At 42.2% G+C, this 27,102-nt stretch overlaps 4 protein-coding genes and 1 pseudogene across 5 annotated transcripts in view; 2 read left to right on the plus strand and 3 right to left on the minus strand.

Moving 5' to 3' along the window:
- The window catches only part of LOC111970880 (neuronal membrane glycoprotein M6-b-like), a 178,180-nt gene that overhangs the window by 117,416 nt on the left and 33,662 nt on the right, over positions 1-27,102 (plus strand). The window lies entirely within an intron of this gene.
- LOC111970876 (T-box brain protein 1-like) lies at positions 1,517-4,888 on the minus strand (annotated as a pseudogene).
- LOC111970879 (26S proteasome non-ATPase regulatory subunit 14) lies at positions 5,716-16,228 on the minus strand. The gene is made up of 11 exons (XM_023997614.2): positions 16,085-16,228; positions 15,307-15,356; positions 12,292-12,363; positions 12,071-12,190; positions 11,885-11,955; positions 11,505-11,655; positions 7,249-7,356; positions 7,077-7,151; positions 6,668-6,793; positions 6,010-6,072; positions 5,716-5,892 (listed from the first exon to the last, which is right to left on the minus strand). The coding sequence occupies exons 2-11, from the start codon at positions 15,352-15,354 to the stop codon at positions 5,794-5,796; spliced, it is 933 nt and encodes a 310-aa protein (XP_023853382.1). The 5' UTR covers positions 15,355-15,356; positions 16,085-16,228; the 3' UTR covers positions 5,716-5,793.
- LOC111970877 (motile sperm domain-containing protein 2) lies at positions 17,567-23,726 on the minus strand. Its single transcript, XM_023997609.2, has 15 exons — positions 23,610-23,726; positions 23,464-23,521; positions 22,954-23,109; positions 22,536-22,622; positions 22,040-22,194; positions 21,405-21,465; positions 21,037-21,075; positions 20,817-20,941; positions 20,237-20,392; positions 20,000-20,097; positions 19,714-19,807; positions 19,528-19,624; positions 19,238-19,367; positions 18,989-19,091; positions 17,567-18,641 (listed from the first exon to the last, which is right to left on the minus strand). Exons 1-15 carry the CDS (start codon positions 23,718-23,720, stop codon positions 18,498-18,500), a joined length of 1,614 nt encoding a protein of 537 aa, XP_023853377.1. The 5' UTR covers positions 23,721-23,726; the 3' UTR covers positions 17,567-18,497.
- LOC111970884 (gem-associated protein 8) lies at positions 24,178-26,394 on the plus strand. Its single transcript, XM_023997622.2, has 4 exons — positions 24,178-24,282; positions 24,558-24,603; positions 24,781-25,177; positions 25,399-26,394. The coding sequence occupies exons 2-4, from the start codon at positions 24,601-24,603 to the stop codon at positions 25,656-25,658; spliced, it is 660 nt and encodes a 219-aa protein (XP_023853390.1). The 5' UTR covers positions 24,178-24,282; positions 24,558-24,600; the 3' UTR covers positions 25,659-26,394.

Raw genomic sequence — 27,102 nt, forward strand, 5'->3', positions numbered from 1 at the left:
TTGTGTGTGTTTGGTGCAGTATTTCTCAAGTAAAAAAATGTCTGACGTGTTGTCATTGATGGTATGTCAGGACTGATGGTCTGTTTACGTTTCTACCGTTGTAACTAGATTGAGTAGGTCTACTACAGCTCCATCTAATGGTCAGCGTCCGGGGGAAAACAGTTGTTGACAACTGTAGCATTGTAGTTAAGCCTAAACCTCTCTTTTCCTAACCTTAACCTCYTTCTCCTAGCCTGTTATTTTAATTCTAACCTGCCACGTTAATTATCCTAACRTGCTATGTAAACAGTCCCTGGTTTGGGATTGGGCCACGACTACTTTCTGTTAATCTCTCATAGAAAGACTACTGGAAAAACAACTCGTAAACTTCCAGTTTGGCCGAGTTTCCCACTTGGAAATTATCATAAACAACCAATAGGAAGCTCTATGCAAATAATGTACGTTATATTTAAATATGTAAACACAGTTGAGCAAATTGCGCAAGATTTTTGTTCTGGGCTAACCGAGATTAATTTTGTGTAAATACCTCAATGACGGTTAAAGTAACTGTCCAGTGAAAATGTCACTTTTAAAGGTTTTTGTTYGCTCATACTCAAATAATGTTGTTGACTCGTCCTATACTCGTATTTGACGCCAAAGCATACATTTGAGAGAAAAAAACATRAAAAAAATGCTTACTATTTCCGCATATAATGTGACGTCAAGTTGGCTCATTGGTGGAGTTGGACAATCAGCGGTTGACTTGTTATTAATATTTTTTATGACCTGTATACACCCCCACTAATATGCCCCCACCATTGTGTTATTGGGGTATGCCCACACCATTCAAACACCGAAAAGCTTATTTTCAACATATTTAATTATCATCTTTTGGAAGGAAAAGTATTTCACCCATATTGTCAATTATAGGTCATATTTCATAGAAATCTGGAAACACTGGACAGTTACTTTAACACTTAAATATTTTCTTTTTAAAGAAGACTTCAAGAGTCGCCAAATAAATGAGTTATTTGACAAATTTAAAATACATATGTTGAATCAGCTATGTGAGTACAACAATACACACATTAAACATTATCAAGGATTAAAAAACAAGTTCAGATTACTTATATCCATTGTGGTRCTCTTATGAATATCTTTCATCTTGAGTTTGCTCCATTGTTCACGCATCTGCAAGCAAAGCAGCAACAGCACTAATAAACCTTCATACCAGGTATAAGAGAAAAGGAATTGTCCATCTGCTTTTAATCGAATTTATATTTTTAGATAATGAATTAGTGTACATCCTATCAAAGACTACAACAAATTCCCTCTTGACCTTTTTGCGTTGGGCATTGATTTATGAATATGTCCTTTGTGTTTTGAAGCATTGGGCTACTTACTTTAAGTACAGTTGTTATAACTCAGAACCTTGTTTTTTTGCACTAGTAAAGACATTGTGGATCCTATATAGCCTACTAAAGCCAGCACAATAAAACATAATGCCAATGAAACTCAATGCAGGCTAAGACATGAACACTTTCCAGAAATGTATTCAACAAATCAAAAATCAACCAATCAAATCAGTCAAATTAGAAAACAGGATTCAATTAAAACATCTAGAGTAGGACTACAGCTAATGTTAAATATATACATTATTATAGCTTAAATAGACTATTTTGTCGTTAACATTTTAATACTTCAGTCATATCCACAGCCCACTGTAGGCTAATCCAAAAATGCAGTCTAATGAAAAAACTTATGAACGATGTCCAGGTGGGTATTTAGACTGTTCTCGTTGATGCCAATAACCTAGGATGGAATATCTCTTCAATTCAGTTTATGTCTCTATCCAACTAGACTCCGAGATATCTTGTGGTTTTGCGTCTTCAGACACACCCGTTGGCAAACTCTCCTTTGAAAGTGAGAGGACCTCGTCAAAGTTCGCAGTACCAATAGCGTGTCCATTAGTCCAGCAGGACAGAGCCGGGCTAGACGCACCGCAATACTGGGGTGAGGTACGCGCAAAATCCGTTGGTTCTGCGTAATAAGCAAGGGCTCTGCCCGAACTGTCCGTTGCGGACAGCTGTAGTGCCTTTCCAGCTGCTGCATACGACAGCAAAGTGGCCGTGTTTCCAGTCGCGTCATTTGTGCGGGAGGCATAGTCCAGTCTGTTGTTGGTCGGTGTCACAAACCATCTCGGGGATGCCGCCATCGTGTCCTCCTCGCTGGTTTGCGGTGACAGCATGCTGTTAGTTAAGGGGACGTTATAGTCTAGTCCAGACGTAGCTCCTGCGCTAGGGCGGAAACAGGACTTGGCATAAGTGCTGACGAATTGGTGRTGAAGGAAAGAATTAGCAAGTGCATATCTGGCACCGGGCACAAACTGAGCGTAGGTCGAGTCACTCGGTGATGGCGTCAACCGGTCACTATCGTAGCCTGTGTAGATTCTAGACATATCCAAAACAATCAATTAGGAAATTGGAAAATAATACAAATGAGAAAGACCTAAAATAAAACGTTTCCACAAGTATGAAGTAACAATGGCATGCAATTATTAAACACATGTATAAAGCACTCCGGAGGTCTTACACCATTAAGCCTAATTCATCTCCAATAGTTTCTTACATTCGATTTAAAAAACGAACTATTTGAAGAGAATATTAGCAAAAAAATCGAACTTGTCTGTCCACAGGAATTCTGACACGTAAACTCAAATTTCCAATGGAACAAAAACATGCGTGTATCCAAATCCGTAATGCTTTTCAAGATCGTTTACATCAGAATGTAGTCCTTAGCTGGTAATGAAGAAATCTTTATTTTTATTTTTACGATGGTTGTTTTAGGAGTGACAGTATCGTCACTAATAAAATGGGGCAAAATCGTGCGTAAAGCAGTCTAATCTCGAAACAAACCACTTTAAATGTGTTCATATTTGAGTCACAATTTGAGATTCGAATAATTCCAATAGAATAATATTTAAATATGTAAGGCTATTACAAAATAAAACATGAGCTAGGCTAATATAWTTTTACTTACTTGTCATAATTGTCCCGAAAACCTTTTGCGAAAGGATTGTGGTCTATTTTCAGCTGTGTTATCTGAAAGAGGAAAATAACATTAAAAAGACCTAGCCTACTGAAAATCTGTGAACCACTTTTACCCCAATAGGAAAAATGTTGCCTAGCCCCAATTAAAAAAACAAATCAATATTTGAAAGAACGAATTTCCTTACGTCTGTGTTCTGGTATGCTGTGACTGCAACGAATTGCGTCTCGGGGAACGTAAATGATTGTCTGGGTTGACTTGCGTTCTCGGCCCCATCCTCGTGCACCTCGACCACATTAAGACGGGGTTGGTACCTATGGAGGGACTGAACGACAACCATCTGAACAGAGGACATGAAAAACAGGTGTTAATTGGGGCATCTGTGATCATCTCTAGAGACAAAAGAACAACTTGAAGATTGTTTTTTTTTTACACTAAATACAACAAATGTATGACAATAAATACTGAATTATTTCATACAATATGGTTGATAAATGCATAAAACATTATTTTGTAAGGAAAATCTCTCAATGCAACGTCTCCAGACTTGAATATAGCATATTTTCAAGACCTCTTTCACCTTATATATATATATATATATATATACATACACACATATGTATTTGGGACTGTGCGAAATTAGGACCATATTAAAAACTTACCTGCCCTGCACTTTCCAATGCCCCTTTATTATTTGCCAACTTCAGTTTTCCAAAAGAAATTTCTTGACGCATCCAGTGCGCGCCGGTGTTCGGAGAGTCTGGGTGCATGTAGGCCTTGTTCCCTATAAATTAATTATTGAAGACATTACTCACTTTTTTGTCAGAAAATCTCACTTGGAGAGAATAGAAGGGGGAAAAGAAAAGTAAAATCACTTGCCTGTCCCATTTGAGTCAGCTTTGCCGCAGGGTACCCACTGTCCTCCTTGGAACCGCCAGTGATTAGGGTCCGCGAGACTGACGTCCACAAAAATATTGTAATTTGCCGTCGGATCAAGCCCAGATATATTAAAGCTCAGGAATGGAAACATTCGTCTGGAAGTAGAAAAAAAGATTCATAGGAGTTTTATTTCCTTTACAAATTCCCAAATCGCGCTAAAATTTTACTTAGAGAACGAAATTAATTCTAATTTGAACAATTCCTGTTGCCATAATTTGTTAATAAACCCCACGCGCTTTCAATAAACACGTCAATCTACTTCGTCCAAATAAGTACAGCAGTTTGCCCACTATGTTGACATAAGCCAACATAACGGCAAGGGCGGCGAGAAAGGGAACGGGTCAATACTCACCGCCCCTGTTTAGTGATGATCATCTCTGTTTGGTGCCTGTGAAACGTGAGCCACAGAGCCCTATTGCAGAGATAAACTTGCGCTTTACCAAAAACCATCCCAGTTTGCATTGCTGAGCTCTTGTGGAAAGCACCTCCTTGGTGGCCATGCCCATATGGCTGGGCGTAAAAGTATCCGGGCGCTGGGAAGCCTTGAGGTGARGTGGTGGTCAAGAGGCTATTATATGAGCCTTGCGTGACCACAGGATGGTGTGCCATGTAGTGACCCGAACTGGTGATGGCAAGGGCCGGGTAGGTGGCTCCGTGCAGTGTCCGGTGTGGGAACATGGTACCAGGCGAGGTAGCAGACGCGGGCTGAGCTTGGCTGGGCTGAGACGAGGGATACCGTCCCTCTGTAGATCCATGGAAGGTATGACGAATGTCACAGACGGTCTCTTGAGCAGACTGCCTACTGCTTCCCTTGTCGCCGTCACCAAATGAGTCCTCCGAGTCGATAAAGTCGTCTGCTTCTGACAGATTTGTCATCCCTGTGGTTTCTTTATTAGAACGTGTTAGGTTCCCCTATTCAGTTCAGCCCCTCACTGGAGGAGAGCATAGGGTGGTACTGGGTAGCGAGTTCAGACCTGTCTGAGCTGTGGTAGTCGCTATCCATATTATTGGGCGTTGGATGTTGAGATGTGAAGATACTGGAGCTGCGCAAGTAGCATTACGCGCAACACAAAAACCAATTTGGTTAAGGTTACGCGTATCACATGTAGGGAATATGAACTCTAAATACTCTTGAAACGAACCTAATGAAACGTCTATAATTGTTACACTTTACATTACAGTATAGGGATAAGGTTTATAAGTAGCCTATATAAACAGTTATATTTATAACAGTTATAGACATTTCTCTGATCATGTTCGTTTTGCTAGACTGGAACAAAATACTGCTAATGTTATACCTCTAGTACCATGTGGKAGGTAGATATCAACTATAAACGTGTTTAAATATGACAAAATTCATATATTTCGTTTTTTTAATCAGGAAGTATTACTCAATCTTGAATGCCTCATCAAATGGGGAGGGTCATTTTAACGTGATTGGAAAACAAGGCTTCAAGGAGTATCAGAAGTGCCATCAACCATGGCATAACTAATTGAAAAATTACAGCTAGTGACAGCTGGCAGCTAGGCAAGATGCACAGTGTGTGTCAGAAATGGCACCCTATTCACAATATATGTGTACTAGATTTGACCAGGGAACTACATAAGGATTAGTGTGCCATTTCAGATACCCCATTCTGTATGTATGGACCAAAACGTTCTCTCAGACACACATCTGAGACCAACCAGTCAAACCGCAACACATCACCCATGCTGCTYTTCTGTATTTTAAGGATACAAGTCCACGGCTCACCTTTCATACACATTTATTTTTTATAAAACAAAACAAAGTTAAAATATGAACAGTTAAATGCAAGAGGGGGGGCTTCACTGAAAGACCACAGTATCCAACATGGCGGCTAGGCACTGAACGATGTTGGACGTCATGAGGACGTCAACGTGCTCCTCCAGGTGCCTCTTGGGATCCTGCGAGAAGAACACGGTAAACAGGTCAAGGAGGGTCATTGCAAAGATTATACATGGGCATTTATGATGTAGCTCGCAAAACAGAGGTTGTGTTCAGGTTACAGCGAGGACGGATACCTGCTTTCCGACGTTCTTGATGGCCAGCTGCTCAGGGGTCATCTTATCCTCTTCTTCGACCGCCTGGGGTAGAACACAGAGACATTGATTCTCACTCAGACGTTAACATTTAAAGCTGGGTTTTGTTCATTATGGCATGTAAAGGAAAAAACATTTTGCAACAGAATACGAAAAAGTGTGTTTATTTTATTTGACCTTTTATAAACAACACAAATCATACAAACATCAGTTGCATCACACCTGCCCAGAACACTATCACACATCTCCAGCGGCAACATCACTTTCCGCAACATGGCCTGAAACTGCAACATTTTGTTTCTCTCCCTAGCCCGCTCACTTTCAATATTTAAATAATAAATCATTCAATTGATTGATTGATTGATTGATTGACACGTTTTTTTCAAGATGAGTGATGAGAATAGAATCGTCCAACCCATCAGGTATCTCACTACACCCCCATACGCCATGCCCATGTCTTGGAAATTAGTGTTTCTGATTGGACAAGTCCAGGTAGTCCCTCCCTGTTTCAGTCCATTTTCTTCAATTTGAATACTAATGAACACCACCCGGGATAACTCATGCGGTTTGCCCACGCAGACCCCTAGTCTCAATACTTCCAGGCCCTCCCACTTTCCCCTTCTGATCCCTGCCTGCTCACCTTGTTGTAGTTCTTGGCCAGCTCCAGCATCTCCTTGACGATGTTCTCGTTGAGCTTGCAGTGCTCACTGTAGTCCTGCAGGGTCAGGCCCTCCATCCAGCTCTTCTTGTGCAGGTTCAACAGCATCTGGGAGGTCAAGGATCAAAAGTCACTCAAGGATCATATGTTAATGTATCACATGCAACCAAGAGAGGATGGAGGCACCGTGTACGTATTGTTATGGCGCACAGAAGATGACATCACCTGTCATTCAGGAGAACATACAGTAAGCATATTATGAAATGTCAGTCTGTGGCGAAATCATAATTAACTCATTAAACTACGACAGTCAACAGTCATCTTTTTCTGATATCATTCTATACTCCCCTTAAAACAGATGTCATAATAGATTTTCAGAAATGTTTCACACCTTTTGCTCGAGTTCATTTTTCCTGTAGTTGATGGTGATGGAGTAGTAATGCCTGTTCAGTCCATGGATCAGAGCCTTGGAGGAGGACAACAGATGATTCAAATAAGAACAGAAACTCTACATTCACATCCATGTTAAAACACAGAGCTGGTCAGAGGCTCCATGGTCTTACCTGGATGGATGGCTTGTTCAGATGGCCCAGGTTGGAGGTGGTTTGCCTGGGCTCGTGTCCCAGAACCATCATGTTGGCATTGATCAGCCGGAACGCATCGATAACAACCTGCCCGAAATAACAAAAAGGAACCACGTGTTATCTCTGAGAGCAGAGAAACGACGTCCGTACCGATTCCATTTCAATTAAATTCCAGAGCAGAAGAAGAAAGTATTATTATAATTTTTTAAAGAATGCCAAGTAAGTACCACACTCTGCTTTGGATCTAAGCCATGAGGGTAACGTTGTGTGTGAGAATACTGTGAAAGGGAGAGTAGATGACTGGGGAGGGAGGGAGATAGTGAACAGCAGATCAGGGACGGTACCAACTGCTGTAAGCAGGCTGTCACTCCAGATGTGTGTAAACCACAGCCTTGCCTGAGTGCAGTACATGTCCCTAGTCACATCCTATTACTAGGCCCTACATTGCATCCTTTCAGGTGAGTAGACATTGCATAGCCATAGCAAGGCAAAGATATGCAACCATTTACATTTACATTTAAGTCATTTAGCTGACGCTCTTATCCAGAGCGACTTACAATTTGGAAAGTTCATACATATTCATCCTGGTCCCCCCGTGGGGAATGAACCCACAACCCTGGCGTTGCAAGCGCCATGCTCTACCAACTGAGCCACACGGGACCATGCTAGGAGAGGCTCTGCCGACTGCGGTTGTGTGTGAAAGCATGACAGGTGAGTAGCTCACGGTTACACTCATGTTAAAACATTGATGATTTATGGTGGACCTGACTTATGCCTTGTTTACTAGGATGTCACCCTGAGACCTGCATCCATACARTTTACTACAAAGCATAGGAAATGAGTGTGTTGAAACACATTTAGCTGTTTTCTTTCACTGGTCCCGGCTGCGTTAGCCAAGGATAAAGTACTCAACTTTTAATACCCGTGTCGCTCCAAATTAACTCTAGGTTATCGTGTCTTGCATGGAAATTGGTCACACGAAGGAAAACATGAAACGACTGGCATTATTGTTATGTTCTGTGGTTATATTGGCTGCTCATTGAATGGACCATAATGGATTGTGTACAATAATATTCCGAGTGGCAGACAGAGTGACGAGAGACAGTGAACGTGACAGGGAAGCAGGACACTGCCATGTTCTGAGCACATCAAGAGTAGGCTACATCTTTCACAAGCAAGACTTGGCTGAGAGACACCTTTTCCTCGAAGGCAGAGGCATGAAACCTGCTAAAAACACAAATGTCAAAATGAAGATGGGCAAACGTGCCCTGGTATTTGTAGGGTTGTAAAAATTTAATTTATATATTTTTATATTCTCTCACGCATGGGCGGCAAAATATTATTAAGACTAAAAAGGTTTTAAACCATCCCCTCGGTCATCAACACACTACTCTTAATAGCAATCTAATTAAATATCTTTATGAGATCGCCTGTGCTTCGGAACCATTTCTAATGTAAAACATTGGGGAGCTAACTTTCATTTCTAGTGGTGCACTATCCTCTGAGCGGAGATCACACATTGAGATGGAATTGGCTCTCACATTCACAGACAGCTCTGTGGAGGTGATAATAGACAGCTCCCTGCAGCACAGAGGCAGGAGCAGATGGAGGAAGTGCCATATGGGGCCCGTGAGGGTGGAAGAGAGAGAAAGAAACATAACAAGGAAGGGAGGGTGGTGGGGATGGGGAGGGGGGTGTATGATCAGTTCTAGATGAAGACATCTCAATCCCAGGAGATCTATGAGTAAACAACCTTAGATGACTACACAGGCAGAGCGCTGTTAACTCAAATCGTTAGAGATTTTAGCTTCCACCCAGTCAGTTAACCACTGATTTTATGATTGGATTGATTGAAGTTTGCACCCACAAGAAAGTCAACCTGTCACACAATTAGCATACAAATTAAATTAGAACATTGATAAATAAAAAAGATAATCAAATCACCAGTCCATTCACAGCATTGGCAGGTGCCATCACAATCATGGTGGTTCAGGGACGCAAACTGATGAAGGCCCAAAAAGGTGAGAAATATTTTTCGCGGAGAAAAAAAATCTGTGTAAACGCCTGTTCCCATTTTCTATACGTGTGCTGCACAGAAACCTGATAGTCACACCTCTACTCAATACAACACTCTACTCAATACAACACATTGAATTTAGCTTCACACTTTTTTACTGTATAATAAATAAGGCTACTGCAGAAAATAGCTGATTTGCTCATATCCAAAGGCCTACCTGTGATCGGGCAGGAGGAATGTAGTTAGGAATAAAACTGCATAATGATCTGCCTTTTCATTGTGGCAGTAAGAGGAAAACACACTAGGCCTATATGAAACCATCTTTAGCCTACTCTTCAGACAACTTTACATGCATAGCCAACACACTCTCCTTACCTGCCACACACACACACACACACAAATGTTAGGCACCAAACAGAATTTAAAGTGAAACTYACAGTGCTTGAGTTACTTTGCAGATATGAAACAGACAGACAACCATAATATGAAAAATATAAAATTCCCAGTTCATGCTAGAAATCCAACTTTATAAGAGGTTTTAAAAATAGGTTATACTTGACTCCATGATGTACAGTAAGGCATTATTGGCAGAATAGATGGATGCAGTTCAATGGATGATTCATATAATTCACCAATACATTTCTTGGTGGTCCAGAAAACATTGCTATCAGGTTGTAAAGCAAAGCTGGCCTGGTACATCGTTTGTTACCTCCACCCATTCGGGATGCACTGTTTCAGTTTCAATGAGTGAATACTTTCAACAAAAAACAGACGACTAACTAAGGCTGGGAATGTCAATACAATCAAACTATACTGTCACGCCATTCATCCTCCAACATCACATGTTTCAGCATAATAATACACATCCCCATGTCGCAAGGATCTGTACACAATTCCTGGAAGCTGAAAATGTCCCAGTTCTTCCATGGTCTGCATACTCACCAGACATTTCATTAATTGAGCYTGTTTGGGATGCTCTGAATCGACGTGTACGGCAATAATTTGCGGAAATTGCTGCTGCCTGTGCACGAGCTGAGCGCCTGCTGCTGACGTCACTCACAATGCACTTTTGCAGCCAGGCACGTGTGTTGTGACCYAGAAAATCGTTTTTGTGTCATTTAGAGGGAAAATGCGTGCATTTTAGCATTTGAGTCACTTTTCAAAAGTTGCTAAAAGTTCCAAATACATTTTTTTAGGTAGCTACATTTGTTGCAAGGTGTTGTTTGAAAGAAAAGTTGCCAGGGTAGTCTGAAAAGTTGCTAAATCTAGCAACAAAATTGCGAAGTTGGCATCATTGCTGTCACTGTTCTTTTTTCCTCTATGGCAGTGGCACTCAGAGGCTGCGTGACAGCGAAGCCTAGTCAGACTGGCCTGCTTGCTCTTACAGGTGAAATGAAAAGATACTATCCACTTCGCTCACGCTGTGAGCCACTCCAATAATTAAGCAAATGTAACAGAAACCCCATCACTGTCTGCACACACCAGCTCTCCATCACGGCTAAATTACATTTTAAAACTGACGGAGATGCGCAGAAAGTATGGCGGGAGAAAATCAGCTGAGTAGGCTAATGTAAGCCGGCTGCTCACAACAGTCACATGTGATATTGCATGAAACACTCATTCTGATATGACATATCTGACATCACGCTCTGAACTGAAAGTCTATTTGTAGGACGTGTATGGATGCATTCTGTTCTCAGTTATTCATTTCATAAGCGAAGCATACACCATTATTCATTGTTAAGAGTATTGGGACATCACGCCTCCAATATACACTGTTGTGCAGCTACCTGCCTGCGCTACCATGCTGGGTTTAGTAATAAAGCATCCAAGTTACTCCCTCGCTTCCTCCAATGCATATACGTGTTCCAGTAGGTTATTACACACAGACAGTAAAGTGAAGTAAGCCAAGCAACACGAAGTTAGCCAGGCAAGCGGGTGGTAATGTTAGCTTGCCAACTTAGATGCTAGCTAGCTAACATTAACAACTGTGTAATAATTTGAGCCATTGAAACATACATCCTTCTTATCAACGTTAATCACAGCATTATTTTGCAGCCATGTTGCATTCCAAATTGCCCAGTCAGGACCACCCCCACACAGACAGTTTTTTAAAATGTATCTACACAGTTCACGTGGATGACCTATTTTGAGAAGAAACAGCGGCGAATATCGCCCAAAAGTGACAAGTTTGCATCCCTATGGTTGTTGGWCATACCTTTCCTTTGACGCTCTGGATGGGGTCCACCACCACAGCCACGGCTCTCTCCGACAGAGCCTCGAAACTCTGCTGGGTGTTGATGTCAACTCCGGACAGCCAGCAGCCAAACCCGGGGTGACTGTGGTACCAGCCAACCACCATCTCTGGTCTAGTTGGAGGAATAGTTCAACACTATTACTGCACAGATGCCTTTCTTTGTGTCTATTTTACACATTTATTTTTTATTTTATTGTTACAAATGAAATGTTTCTGTTTTTAGTGTATCCTGGAGTGTAGAGCATTTACAGTGTGACTTTGTCCTGGAGAAGCTATGCCAAATCGACAGTGGTGTTCTAACTAATATATTTTATATTAGTAAGTCGTCCATATGTATTTACCTGCCAGTCTGCTTCAGCATATCCAACATTTTAGCTTGGAAGACGGGGTCCACAGCCTCCACACTGACACCCTGTCGGAGAGAGAAGTGCTATTACGCAAACACGGGTGGAGAAAACATCACACGCATAGAGTTACTCAACACTGTCCTGCGAGGTCTGTTAAGGGAAATGACTGGGAAAACGTACAGTTCCGGACTGCGGCATGGCGAACACGTCAATCACTCGCACAGTGTAGTCGTCCACAAACTCGCCCAGCATCAAACCCATGACCTCCATGGGCACACCGGCACGCCCGTGCTTCAGCATCTGAAGGAGATGGAAATACATGGTGCGACGTAGACGACTGCCATGGACACACATCATGTAACTAGTCGGTATAAAATGGCAACTGTTGATTTCCTTCTTACCTTGAGCAGTGCCAGTGAGGAGATGTACACCTGCTCTGCAGTGTCTACGGCGGGGGCGTCTGTAGGTGGGCCCTGGGGGGGGGGAAATAACAGATTTTAGGCTATAGTTTACTATCACACAYAGCTGATTGGGATGACAAAATACAGCTTCACTGCAGTTTATAATATATTAGTATTATATTATTGACAAACTGATGATCYTTGTTTAAAGGGAGACTCAGCAAAATAACGTTGCCARYAGCGYCACCGCAGATATTGAGATGAGCGAGATGCAAGACGGCGCTCTCAGTGTCTGCGCATGTCCACGGAGATGTTGAGCCTTGTGCTTCAATGCTCTTAGTTGTTGCGGAAATTGAGCCAGTATGCCGTTTACTTTCTGCTTCTACGTCATATCGTTGAGTCTACCTTTAACATTTTGTGGACAATAAACACCACCTGCAATTTGACATTAGCCTAGCCACTAGCCAGTGAAAAACCCAGCAGCATCACACCAGTTTGAGTGTCAAGAACTGCATCTGGCACCTACTACTATACCCCATTCAAAAGCACTACACCCTCAATGGCACACATTCACAATCCATGTCTCAATTGTCTCAAGACWTAAAAATCCTTCTTTAACCTGTCTCATCTCCTTCATCTACACTGATTGAAGTGGATTTAGCAAGTCACATCAATAAGGGATCATAGCTTTCACCTGGTCAGTCTGTCATGGAAAGGGCAGGTGTTCCTAATGTTTTGTACACTCAGTGTATGTTCAATATCCCGAAAGTAATATTGTAATTTAAATGGTGCTCTGAAGCCCTGCATGTCAGAGAGGGAGAAGTTAAAAGTAGACACCCCCCTCTTTTTAACACCTCTGTAGGGTGCCAAGGCAGCCACTTACTGGAGGTGTTAATTGGCAAATCCAACGCCAGTCGGGAGCAAGCTCCTCATTGGCCTCGCCTTGCAAGGCCTGGCCACTACGAACACAACAAAGTGGGCTCTTTTCATTTCTCTCACCAAAGAGRGCCCCGGGTCCTTGTGATTGGGCAGGGCTACACTAAAAACATGTTCTAACAAAGCATGCTCGATAATAGCGCAAGGGAGACACTACAGTGGTTAGGTGGCCTACACCATAATTCTTTACTTTCGATTAGGCTACTTAGAATTTGTTAATACATATTGAACAGAATGCCTTAATCTATTCTCATTATCCATTTCACATGACAAAGACTGGAGAGCAAATAGGCTATAGCTAAGAAAACTATTCAACTTTGCAGAGAGGTTATTGAGGGAGGCAACCTCTCTGCATCTCAGTGCAAGAGGTGTCACTACAGCACCTGGTTCGAATCCAGGCTGTATCACAGCCGGCCATGATTGGGAGTCCCATAGGGCGGCGCACAATTGACCCAGGGTCGTTCAGAGTTGGCCGTCATTGTAAATAAGATTTTGTTCTTAACTGACTTGCCTAGTTCAATAAAGGTTCAATAAAAAAAAATACATTTTTATAACAATAACCCTTAACCTGATTGTGTGGACTATTTGTTTCACCTTTATTTAACCAGGTAGGCAAGTTGAGAACAAGTTCTCATTTACAATTGCGACCTGGCCAAGATAAAGCAAAGCAGTTCGACACATACAACAACAGAGTTACACATGGAGTAAAACAAACATACAGTCAATAATACAGTAGAAAAATAAGTATATACAATGTGAGCAAATGAGGTGAGATAAGGGAGGTAAAGGCAAAAAAAAGGCCATGGTGGCGAAGTAAATACAATATAGCAAGTAAAACACTGGAATGGTAGATTTGCAGTGGAAGAATGTGCAAAGTAGAGATCGAAATAATGGGGTGCAAAGGAGCAAAATAAATAAATAAATACAGTGGGGGAGAGGTAGTTGTTTGGGCTAAATTATAGATGGGCTATGTACAGGTGCAGTAATCTGTGAGCTGCTCTGACAGCTGGTGCTTAAAGCTAGTGAGAGAGATAAGTGTTTCCAGTTTCAGAGATTTTTGTAGTTCATTCCAGTCATTGGCAGCAGAGAACTGGAAGGAGAGGCGGCCAAAGGAAGAATTGGTTTTGGGGGTGACCAGAGAGATATACCTGCTGGAGCGCGTGCTACAGGTGGGTGCTGCTATGGTGACCAGCGAGCTGAGATAAGGGGGGACTTTACCTAGCAGGGTCTTGTAGATGACCWGGAGCCAGTGGGTTTGGTGACGAGTATGAAGCGAGGGCCAGCCAACGTACAGAGCGTACAGGTCGCAGTGGTGGGTAGTATATGGGGCTTTGGTGACAAAACGGGTGGCACTGTGATAGACTGCATCCAATTTATTGAGTAGGGTATTTGAGGCTATTTTGTAAATGACATCGCTGAAGTCGAGGATCGGTAGGATGGTCTGTTTTACAAGAGTATGTTTGGCACCAACTTTGGATTGGAGATGTTTGATGCGAGTCTGGAAYGAGAGTTTACAGTCTAACCAGACACCTAGGTATTTGTAGTTGTRCACATATTCTAAATCAGAAACGTCCAGAGTAGTGATGTTGGACGGGCGGGCAGGTGCAGGCAGCGATCYGTTGAAGAGCATGCATTTAGTTTTACTTGTATTTAAGAGCAATTGGAGGCCACGGAAGGAGAGTTGTATGGCATTGAAGCTTGTCTGGAGGGTTGTTAACACAGTGTCCAAAGAAGGGCCAGAAGTATACAGACTATAGAACACACAACATACTAAAATGCACGATATTTAAGACAGCTGAGCTGTGCCAGGTCCTTTTCAGTCTGTGGATAAGAGCAACGAGGTCTACCCTGGCTACAGCCACTCACTTTTAATTTTCAGTGGCTTCTGTCTATTCCACCCAACTCAAGTCAGAATCACTCCCTGTTTGGTGATCAGTGATAAGATAGGTGTTGTAGATATATAGCTAGGATAGTTACAGCCCAATATTAGGGCTCTGATTCATTAATGAGTTAATGAGACAAGGTCTAAAGGCATTCCATAGCAACAGCGTGCGAGATAAGGCATTGCTGAAAACACACCTGACCCAGTCCGGGCATTCCTCCTCCAAGCCTCAGCAGCCTATCCATTTCTGTTGAGGGAAAACACAGCAATGAATGTCAACTCTATCATCTTCAACCCTATTACTTTCTTAACAATATGCATTGTTGTTAGATAGTAAACTACAAAACAGCTGTTAATCCCTTTAATCAAAAGGCAGTCAAAAGAGCAGGATGGAATGACATGGCATAATTTGCCAGTTAACGTTAACTGTCAGACGATATGATTGTGACCATCTGTTTCACATGTAGTTAGCTGATTTTCATGATTAATCTGGAATGTCTGCTTTCATACAGTATCATCTAGCTATTTTTCCTGACTATTATATAACTAGATATATTAAATTGTCTCATCACAAATTATTGATAATGACAGTAAAGTGACTACGCTAACTAACGACGTTGACAGTTAGCTACATATTATAGGTAGTGGGCTAACGTTAATCATCTAGCTGTCTTAGTTAATGTTATCCGCCAGAACAAAGAAAATAATGTTAAACGCAGGATAACATCAAATTCTTAATAAAAAGTGGTCTCTGTCAACTAACCAACATGTTTGACTAAGTTTGTTAACGTTAACCAGATAAACTGCCTTAGCTCGCTTGCTAGCGGTAACGTTAGCGACAGTTAGCTAGCTAACGTTAGCTCTTTCATTACACGCGACAGTCGAAAAACCAAACTGACTACATAGCAACTTCTTCGGCATGGATATATTTTTGCTAGGGTAGTGATACAAACATTTGTGGGAGTGGGATCTTACCTGTTCAAGATGTACAAATGTTGAAAAGAATAGTCGTGTGTGCTAACTATTCAAGTCTCGCTTGCTACAATGAATCAGCCAGAATTCCTCATTCAAAACAAATTCGTCGGAACATTGGGTACTTCCGGCGCCTTGATGACCACTTCCTCTCTCCGCTACATTCTGCTGTAGGTCGCTTTCTAGAAGCAAGGGGGAGCTGAATGCAGCTGAATCACTGTCCCTTAAGCTGCATCAGCCAGTAAAGCAGTTTGTGCATTTAGTACAGACCCAAATTGATGCTCAAAGCCCCAAATATTAGTGTGATACAAACTAGGCTAACAAACCTGTTCCAACCTTTAGGAGAATGCATTATTACCATTGTCCCTAGCTACCAATGTGGGCATCCTAGTGCAGCCTGCTATAATTGTCACATCATACGATTATATTCCCATGAGATCTGTAGCTTGTTTGTCGTGCAATGACTAAAAGCTGTTTTTGTTCTGCTTCCCGTCTCACATAATATATAACTGGGGATGGGGCATCCCTGGGGATTTGACACCTTGTAATTAGCTTCTTACTACACCCCCACAATGGCTCCCATTCTCTTCTCTTTATGGATTTCTAGTATAACCAACATTTGGGTGGCAGGCAGACYTAGCCTCCACAGAATGAGGACACGTCCCAAAACAGTCAAGGATGATCCACAGTTGTGGAACATGTTCTTTGGTATCAAGTCAAGACCGACCAATAGCTGATATTACAGATATTACCAAAGTGTCCAATAGATGTAATAAGAAATTGGTTTAGGCTACAGAACCATTGTCAACAATTACAAAGAAGATGGGGACAATATGATCACCACTTAACAATCACACATACTTTATCTAATGTGCCAGTTGCTGTACATCTATCTACATCTATTCTTGGAAGGCTGTACCTCAGCATCAAAGAGGGAGTCAAATAGTGAATCACACTCAATTAGTATAATAACAGTCAAGATAATTACACAAGCAAACTACCAGGGAGAGAAAAAAAACACCTAGTGATCACATCTGTCGCTRGGAATGCGTGTCAGCCATTAAATTGTCTATCTCTGTCTGAGGTGTATCACCTAGCCGCCATGTCCCCAGCTAATCAGTGGAGGTGTTGGGAGGAGAACGTTTGTTTCTCTCTCCATCTACACCTCCCTCCAGAACGCCTGTCACATCAGCGGAGGTGAAAGGTCACCCCAGCGCCATCTGCTCAAAGCGGGGCTCCTCCGCCAAAAGAAGCKAACCACACACTATGCAGTAGAGTAGACCAAATAAAAACAACGTTGCCTATTTCGTTCAGAAAAAATATATGAATGTCTCTCCCAATTCCTTGTAAGTGAGTTGGATGTGGAGTGCATAGTAACAGACAGGTGTTTTAAAAAACAACAACTGTTGATTACTTCCGTAAATATCTCAGAATGTGCTTCAGAGCACAATTATTTTGCATTGGTGTCAAAGGGAGAGAGGTGAGTGAGTGTCATTATCTTTTAATCAAATCAATAAATGTGTTTATATCAGAGTGTATGTAGGTATTTGGCTGCTTCTGCAGATGAATCAAGGGAAAATGCTACAGGACCTTTTACAATGTAACAACTAATGTAAATTACACTGTATAAACACCAAGATGACATGTTGCCTATAAAATTATATTTGTGGTCTTCCATTCATATAAACCCATAGTAAATAGTTCAAGTTAGACATAATTCAGAAAATAGGTCCAATGCAGCTGTTTTTATCTCAATATCAAATCATTTTTCTGGGTAAAAATTAAGTACCTTACTGTGATTTTAATTGAAAACATGGTCAAAAAAGAAACAAAAATAGCTTTTTAGCAAAGTGAAATTTCTCAAGCAATAATTTTGCTAGGACTGCCTGGGAGTGGTCTGAGTGGGTAGGGGAAAACTGAAAACTAGCTGTTATTGGCAGAGAGGTTTGCAACCCTCTTTCTTATTGGTCTATTAAATCATTTACGGCCTGGTGATGTCACCAGGCAGGCCAAAACCCCATACCATCAAAACGTTCATGGCGAGAAGGGCTCCATCTTTTGTCAAATTAATGTAAAAAGTTGCCAACCMTAACCAAATTCTCCTAACCTGCTACGAAAAGTCAAGTCAGACGTTAACTTGACAAAAGCTAGATCCCTTCGATCCATCACCCTCTCAAACAGCTCTTACACTAAAAGGGCATTATAATTACTTTCATAATTTCACAGTATTATTCCAACCTGATAGTGTGGAAATATAATTATATTCAGTGTGGAAATATAATTATATTCAGTGTCTAAAGGTCATAGAGTGGATTGCGAGCAGTTCCTCATATTTCTGCTCCAATCAGAAATCGACTTTCATCCTGACTCCACTGTGACTGGTCCTTCTGTCTTTTTCCTCCACTGTGGGAAAGTTTCAAAATGGCCACTCCCCAGTGTAGAGGGCAGAGAAGCCCAAGGCCATCAGTGCAGTCACCAGTACAGTCAAGAGCTTCTGCCACCACAGGCAGTGGTCCATCTTCTGTTCCAGCCTGGAGCTGCTGGCCATCAACTGAAGGAGCTGGGGGAACATCAGAGGGCACCAACGGCAACCGGGGCATATTCATTAGGCACCAAATGGAAGAAAACAGACCGAAACATGGTGGGACTACCTGCCCTTGTCCCGTAAGTAATGCCCATTTTTGTCTTCAGTTGCAAAACATTTAAAGACATTTTCCCTTCCATATGGAACACGATCCAGGTGAAGTATCGGACCTTTTTCAGACCACAAACTGACTTCAGATGGACTTGATAGATTGAACATTTCAGCAGGCAAAGATAATAGTAAATATGTAATTGTCCTATTGAGACATTTGCATAATAAGGGTGTGTGTGTGTCAGTGTCTGTCGCCCGAGGTCACAACTCACCGTGGTGTGCATGTCTTGGTAGCCATTGGTCTCCATTTTGTGAGACCTGTCAGTCACAGGGCTGAGTGCCGACTTTATGCCCTCTAGCATTCGACACCGCAGCCTGAAGGTAAAGAAAATAGAAGACCATTGGTGAACAGTCCTTACACATGCGTCCTCGAGGCCTTGTTGCCTTTGGTGACAGTCAACAAAGCAATACTCATAAAACTGGTTTGAGTTGTGTTCTGTGTGTGTAATAGATGGTGCTACCTGTGCTCCATTATTTTAGCCTTTGGGACACCCTTCCAGAAGTGGGCGAGGTCTGTGCTCCCCCCACCGCTACATGGCTCCATCTCAGCAGCCATGATTAAGAAGCGGTCCTGAGGAGAGCACAGGGACCCTGAGAGCCAATCAGAGAGGAGGGAATTCGACCACAAACAATTAGAGGACAGCAACAATTCCATATGGGCTAGTCCTTGACCTTCTCAAAACCTGAATGATGGGTTTATATTACATAGAGACAGAGGAGATGGAAGAATTAGGGCTACGAAATGTAGTACCTCCATGCAGGGACACAGTGATTTCCATACTCTTGCCCGCCCCACAGCTGCTATTGCTGGGCTTCACCCTGTACTTCTCTGGGGCTGTGGTCCGCACCTGCGGCAAAACACAAACAAGGCTGCTCTCATAKAAGTATATTTTAATGATGCAATCACACACTTAAAAAGAGCAACATGAGAACTGACCTTGAAGGCCACTTGGTTTTTGGTGACATTATTAAGCATGATCAGACATCTCTTCTCACCCTCTCTGTGGCCAAAGCACAACTCATCATCAGGACTGAAAAGAGAGAGCGAGAGTGTGGGAGCCACATATTATCTCCGTCTAGCAGCTCTCAGTGTAAACAGTTGCCTCATAACCTTAAAAGGTAGTGTGAGGTCTGTGGTTGGAAACTATGTGACTCAATACGTTTTGGAAGTGCTTACACTATACTGTATGTATCAGGACAAATACACAGAATCCAAAGCTAACCTGATATAGAGTAAGGTGCCTTTGAAAGTGACGGTTGGCCTACGGGATCCTTTCCATCTGATGGAGCCCTCATTGTCCCCATCCTGTGCCAAGTATACCTGCCTCAGACAAAGACAGAGAAATCAAGGACACTAATGTTACTGTTACTGATATCATTCAATGCACTTATGAGATTCGAGAGTGTAACAAAGTTCAGTATTAAAACCAAGGGGTGTCGTAAGGGGAACGAAGGACAACATTTCTGGTTCTGAGTGTAGGAGAGCTCGGCTCCAGGGTGTCCTTGGCCTCCAGGTCATCATCCTTTGACTCAGTGTCATCCTCTTGTCCAGTCTCTGATATGGGGTTCTGGAAGACGTCATCAGGCAACGGTGGGTAACTGAATTTGAATGGGTCCTGGGAGAAAATCAGAAAAGAACTCCATAGTAAATGCAATGCATTTGTATTACATCAATTATTTATCAATGTAGTATAACGTACTGATGATGAATTCTGGCACGGTGTGTGTGTATACAAAATAGTATTGGTTTATGTACTGTATGCATGATACCAGCAGATGGAGTTGTTTGTATGCATGCAAGTACGTGTGTGTGCACATACACAGTAGCTTTACATGAGAACATGGATGTATGACTCTTGTATGTCAGTCATGTGTCTGTCTTGTGCATCATATGCACTGCACTGAAAGTAACGTGCACGCATGTTGTCATGTTAGCCAATGGGCATACACAGATGTTTTAACATCTGCATGTGCTTATGTTCTCAGTAGATATTTGGATGTATGGGGGTCATTGTGACCATTGAGTGGTAAGTTACACACAGTTCCTCCCATGTAGAACGCGAGGTGCTCCTCATCAACATAGATCTGGATGTCACTCTTGGACACAAACTTCAGCTTGTCGATGGCGTCTTGACTGAGCATGTCCTTCACTATTTTCAATGCCGCTATATATAGAAGATGGGGGGAGTGTAGTTAGTAGTATTGACTGCAACAGTGACATTGAGTGGAAGCATAGCATTTTGTTCTTTAAGTGACTCACCATTCATGATCCATGGCATCTCGTACATGAGCATTTTGGCTGAAATGAAATAGAACACATAAATCATAACACAAATCATTTTACATCCTCTGTAGGCAATAAAGGCATGCAATTGGGTTCACTGAGTCCTTTTACACTATGGGACCAAATGCACCACCAGATGGAAGCCACAGGCGGCTGGTAGCAGCTTAATTGGGGAGGACAAGCTCATAGTAATGGCTGGAAGGGAATAGATGGAATGGTATCGAACCCATGGTTTCCATGTGTTTGGTACCATTCCATTAACTCCATTCCAGCCATTACTATGAGCCGTCCTCTCCTCAATAGCCTCCTGTGTTGGAAGCCCACCAGAAGAAATGGATACTTACAAAGCAATCTAGGGTAATACACTTGGAAGCAATTGATTATATATTTGATCAAATCCATGTCCTACAAGAGAAAAGAGAAGAGAGAATTCCTATCGTTCAAATAAATATTTTCAACAAATAAACCTTTCACCCTGGCATGTGAGGAGAAACTTGTTTTGAAAGCACACAGCTGTACTGTATGTCTCCTGCCATATTTTGAGCCCCAAGCTAAGGCATGACCCAGATTGGGCAACGGAGAATACTTTGTCTCAATGTATTCCAGACACTGCTTCCGTTTATACCATCTTACGCTCCTAAGAAACCACTTCAGAGAAAKATGTTAGAATACATTTAATAGTCAGCATCTAGTACTTCAGAGCTTGCCATCTACTACATGTTTGTGCTTGTCATGCACAGTTCACTGTACATAATATGGAAAGAAAATAACAGAACATGCATGAGTGTAGAATAGGTGAGGATAGTTCAGGTTTACCTTAGTAGGTCTTCACAAAAGGTAGTTTAAAAGCACCCAAAGACAAGCATTAGTGTGTAAAGATCCACTCAGTGACTTGTTAACACAAAATGTTTGGACATTGATACCAAGTTCAACAACTTAAATCAGCTAGAGGGGAATGAGAGGAGAGCAGACATCTTACAACGCAGCTTAGACCCGCTTCGGACATGTCAAAGATCACGGTGAGGGGAATCCCTGGTTCCCGCCGGGTGTAGCTCTCCAACCAGAATGCCACGTACCTTTTCTTCTCCGTCAACATCTTCACATCCTTCATGTGCAGCTTAACCCTGAACCAGACTGGGCAGACAACAAGAAAAATGGGTAATCCTCAGTGGCCTTCAAGACAGAGACCCAAATAGCTCAAAAAGACAAACTGTAATCCACCATACAAAAATTCAAGATTCCAATCTCAATCCTAACTTGAATTGTGCGTGCACCTAAATCAGGAAACTACAGTCTGAATAGTGAGATGCATAGAAAAACGATCACAGCACCCCAAAGAGAGGATGAGGCTTTTACAAGAGATAAAATGATGATGTTGGCCATAAATGAGGTATCTCAGAAACAACATTTTCACAACAGAACCTTCCTGATTGGCAGTGAGCACATATGTTGAAAAAATAAATAAAAATACCTACACAGTTTGTTGCCCTCTTTATCATAGCCATGGAGATAATGCATGCCAGACTCAAATAGAGACTTTTGCACAGAGCTTTCGTTGATGTCTGGAAGAGAAAGGGATATTAAAAAAATGAATCAAACCGGACTATCAATGCTGTCTATAATAATAATACATTATTCTTATACATTATACTTATGTAGCGCTATTCATTACATAAAGAAAATTTTAAAGCGGGAAACATCTTATCAACACCATCATGTTCAACAAGTGGAAGTATCTCAGCAATTTGCAGAATGCACAATAACCTGGTATGTGTTCTAGCCAGCTATTCTACTGTTCTTTGTTGGAGCTATATGTTCATTAATACAGCTATACAGTATGGGACAAGGCCACTGGTTGACATCAAGTCCCTGTAAAGGCAAAGGTCAATCCACCATTCAGTTTGAATTCTTTTCTCCACTTAAGACTCTCATCGATCATCTTCAAGGTGTCCTCCACCACAAAGTGGCGCCACTCCAGATAACCGTCAACCAAAACATCATCCTTCCATAACCTGTCCACGTCCCTGGGGTCATACTTGTCTGATGAGTCTGTGGGAAAATGGATGTCGCTCAATACTATTACTCTGTGCGTTTGTGTGGTACATTGAATCCAGTTGAGCTGCAAGTGCACTGCTTCGGTCTTAAAAAATGTGTGATAGTTTCAGGTTAAAATACTCGACTTATGATTGGTATGGACAACTATGCAGCATCAAAACAGTGGCATATACTGAACACACACACACACACACACACCTAGGTTGATATACACTTCAAAAAGTGCAAATGCACATGGATTTCAGTGTTCTCAGGAGAAATGTTTGCTGTTGTTGCGCAATCCTACTTTAGCCTACTCTATCCCCAAACAGCTGTTCCAGGACAACAAGTAGAAACCAGAGCGCTCACCTTGTGCATATTCGATACGGAATCGTTTTCTTGTTTCCTCTATTTTCTTTTGAATGTCCTGTTTGAGAGGAAATATTTCAAAATATCGCCAATTCTTCAAATGTTATAACTAGCATGTCAACTTTTACTGTTATTATTAGGCTTACCTGCTCTGATAAAGCCGATCTTGCGTCCGTCATGCTCAAAAGACAACAAACCAAAACCAGTTGGTTCAGATGTGTCCCTGACGCGCTGTCTGGGAGGAAGTAGACCATCATGTTTCAACATTTCAGCTGTTACAGACGAACTGACACTCCAAATGCTTAAAAGCCACAATGTCAGTTCGACAGTCTGACCCTGCCACTTTGATTGGTAAAGGCAACATGGATGCAATGATTGTACAGTATGAGGTTGGATAGTTTACAACATATTTTGTAGTCAACAATATAATGACAAGAAAAACAAACGATTTAATTTGGACTACAGCTGTAGCAGAGCACATGCATCACGCACAAATTGCATATAGAAAATATTCGACACCTGTGTGTGTGCCACTGCCAATTGCCAGGTGAACTTCTCTAGACCAGAGTTTTACCAAGCTTGGTCCTGGGGCCCCCCCATTACTGCACGTTTTGGGTTTTGCCCTAGCGATATACTCAAATCACCAACTTGCTCTATATGTATTCGTTTGAACTACTATCCACTAGGTGGCACCATGTAGTCGTGAACTAAATATACATATTTATTTCAAAGGCTTCTGGGAGATTTTTCTCCTGGTTCTTGGTTGCTGTATGCAGCGCGTGCGTTTGTCATCGCTTGGGTGTACTGCACTAAATGAAGGTAACGAACTACATACGTTATGTATCGTGCATTTATTCACAATGAGATACCGTCTATAATAATGTTATAGCTATTGACGTGTGAGGATATATCTATTTTATTTCTGACTTGTGTCTAACCGCTAGCTGCCTCCATCTTTGTATTGATATCGTTGTTAGCTGCTGATAACTTGCTTGCTATGGCTTCCCTGGAGCTCCTATGCTAGCCAGCTAACGTTAGCTAGTACTTGTTTTGAAATGAAGTGTATTATGACCACAATGCATTTCCTTTTACAGACAGTAGCTGCGATCTAAACCACGCTGCAGGAGAAACACCACCATGGTAAGGTGCCTTTCTAGAGTCAAGATACCACATTAGACCTTTTTGGTTAGCCTTGCTTTGCACTTTTTGGTTAGTTTTGCACGTGAACGTTGATGAAACAATGTATGTTGGTTGGATGGATGTTATCAATGAATCATGGTGATAACAATGTCATCCATCCTCTGTTGTCCTGGACAGGTGGACCATGGTAGCATCTACTCCTGGTTTGCCCACCCTGTGTATGGCCACTACTGGCAGCATTACCAGCAGGCTGTGAACTGGCACCAGAGACACAGGCAGGCCTACAGAAAGGCCTGGGAGGCTGCCTACGGGCCAGGTTACCCCCAACAGTACCCCACTGCCCCCCAACGCTATGCAGACTGGCATGGGGGGGAGAGTGGGGGGAGGAGGGCAGAGGAGACGGTCGCTGCTAAGGACCATGAGGAAGAGGATTTGGAGGGGGGCACAGATGACGAGGAGGGGGACGGGGAAAGTGGCTCGGACAGCGAAATCGAATGTGATGTCAGCAACATGGAGATCACAGAGGAGCTGCGCCAGTATTTTGCCCAGACTGAGCGGCACAAGGAGGAGCTCAGTGAGTGTGTGTGTGTCAGTCAGTCAGTCTCTACATCTAAAAGTTCCACAATGAGTGTTAATAACTCTATAATAACCCCCTAACACCACGATCATATGGTCTTTGGATCATATTGCTGTATAAGTAGACAACTTAACGCACCATTACAACTACATGTAATGAATTATGAAGTATTCTGAGGCTGACTTTAAAAGCCTTGTGTCTTGTGTTCCTCCCCACAGAGAAGCAGCAGCAGCTGGAGGCGGAGCAGCTGGATACTTACGTGTTGGCCGACCAGGACATGCACAGAATTTCCTGGCACGGCAGGTCGCTGCCCCCCTCTGAGCGGCCGGGCGAGCGCCGAGGCGCTGAGATGAAGAAGCTGTACGGGGAAGACGCGGCAAAGGTCCAGGGCATGGAGACGGCCATGCAGCTCACCTTCGACAGAAACTGTGACAAGAAACAGCCCAAATACTGGCCCGTCATCCCTCTAAAACTGTAGCTCCACTACGGACATCTATCTTCTTCCAATGGAGCCCACCCCACACACTGTTCCAGTCTAGACAACCCCCTGAAACATAGAGCTGAGAAACTGGGTCATGTTCAGTAGGGAGGAAACTGATTGAAATGGAGAGGTACTCCCTGCAACCTGATCACAGTGCCTAAACATTCCCCTCTCACCATAATATCTTATGTCAACCAACATTTTGGGGGGGAATTTTATTTCTGTTCTTCTGGTTTCACAATGAAATGACAAATTCATAAGATGCAGGCACCAGAAGAGGACGAGTATACACAATTTGCATAAATGTTTAAGCTCCCCCAGCAAATTGAGTTTACAGACTCCAAAGTTAAATCTTTTTTTTCAGGCTACCTGTTCTGTCAACAAGCATGGTTTCATGTCCAGGTAGCCTTCAATCTATGATCCTCTTATTGCTGTCAAGGTAGTTCTTTTTTATATATTTTTTTATTTGGGTGGATTTTTTTCCAATTTCATTCAACCATAAATGAAGAAAGAGATGGTTTTGATTTCATCATCTCCAGATACTGCATAATAGCCTCCGCCTCTATGTTTGTCTGCTTCTTTCTCAACATTCAGATGGGTTGTGTCTGTCTCAGCGGCTCAGGTAGAACAATGTGTTGGTTTCTTCCCGTGTGTCTGTTTCATATCAAAATCGTTTGTATTTTTTWAAATAAGATTGTTGATATAGTTTCTAATAAAGAATGTTTGTGATGAATTGAAACGTTAAATACGTTATCAGATTTGAAATGTCAAATTCTGTTTCAGTGAGGCTAATAATCATTTATGTCCCTGTAAATAGAATTTTGGTACTTTGATTTCATTTGGTCTGAGTCTGTTATATATGAGAATCCAACCACTGAGTGGATTCCGGCATAGCTTTAGTGAAGGTTTTGGCTTTGATTTTTAAAGCAACTTACTGTGACAGGTAATCAGCTGGTCCAACTGCTAGAAAAGAGGCCAGCACACAGAACAGACCTCTACTCTAGTGAGTTACATCTACACACGCTTGACATTTACATTGGGGTCATGGTGCAACAAACCGTTGGTGGCGTTCTGTGTAGGGTAGGAGCTGCAGAGGTCTTGCGTCACCTGGCATTTCACTCTTAGCACACTGGCCATGGAGGCCAAGAGGTCAAATGTGATATTTTATAGATAATTTCCTCCCCTACCATAAACACTGATGTTACTTCTCTTGTCCCATTAAAGTTTATTAAATTTTACAAAAACAGGCACTGTAACAGTATTGACAAAAACAACCCCTCCAGCCTATCCAGGCTGTATCATATCCTGCCGGGATTGGGAGTCCTATAGGGCGGCCACAATTGTCCCAGCGTCGTCCGGGTTTGGCTGGGTAGGCCCTCATTGTAAATAAGAATTTGTTCTTAACTGACTTGCCTAGTTATATAAAGGTTAAATACAAAAA

This window comes from Salvelinus sp. IW2-2015, linkage group LG12, assembly GCF_002910315.2.
Source record: "Salvelinus sp. IW2-2015 linkage group LG12, ASM291031v2, whole genome shotgun sequence".
Taxonomy (NCBI): Eukaryota; Metazoa; Chordata; class Actinopteri; order Salmoniformes; family Salmonidae; genus Salvelinus; species Salvelinus sp. IW2-2015.

Coding starts and splice junctions, on each gene's coding strand:
- LOC111970879 (XM_023997614.2), bottom strand. CDS start 15,354: ATGGATAGGCTGCTGAGGCTTGGAGGAGGAATGCCCGGACTGGGTCAG. Junction 12,191..12,291: donor CCTCACTGGCACTGCTCAAG/GTAAGAAGGAAA, acceptor CATCTCCTTCAG/ATGCTGAAGCACGGGCGTGC. Junction 6,073..6,667: donor TGGCCAAGAACTACAACAAG/GTGAGCAGGCAG, acceptor GTTCTACCCCAG/GCGGTCGAAGAAGAGGATAA.
- LOC111970877 (XM_023997609.2), bottom strand. CDS start 23,720: ATGATGGTCTACTTCCTCCCAGACAGCGCGTCAGGGACACATCTGAAC. Junction 22,623..22,953: donor AAAAGAATTCAAACTGAATG/GTGGATTGACCT, acceptor TTTCTCTTCCAG/ACATCAACGAAAGCTCTGTG. Junction 19,092..19,237: donor GCTAAAATAATGGAGCACAG/GTAGCACCATCT, acceptor CTTTACCTTCAG/GCTGCGGTGTCGAATGCTAG.
- LOC111970884 (XM_023997622.2), top strand. Junction 25,178..25,398: donor GCGGCACAAGGAGGAGCTCA/GTGAGTGTGTGT, acceptor TCCTCCCCACAG/AGAAGCAGCAGCAGCTGGAG.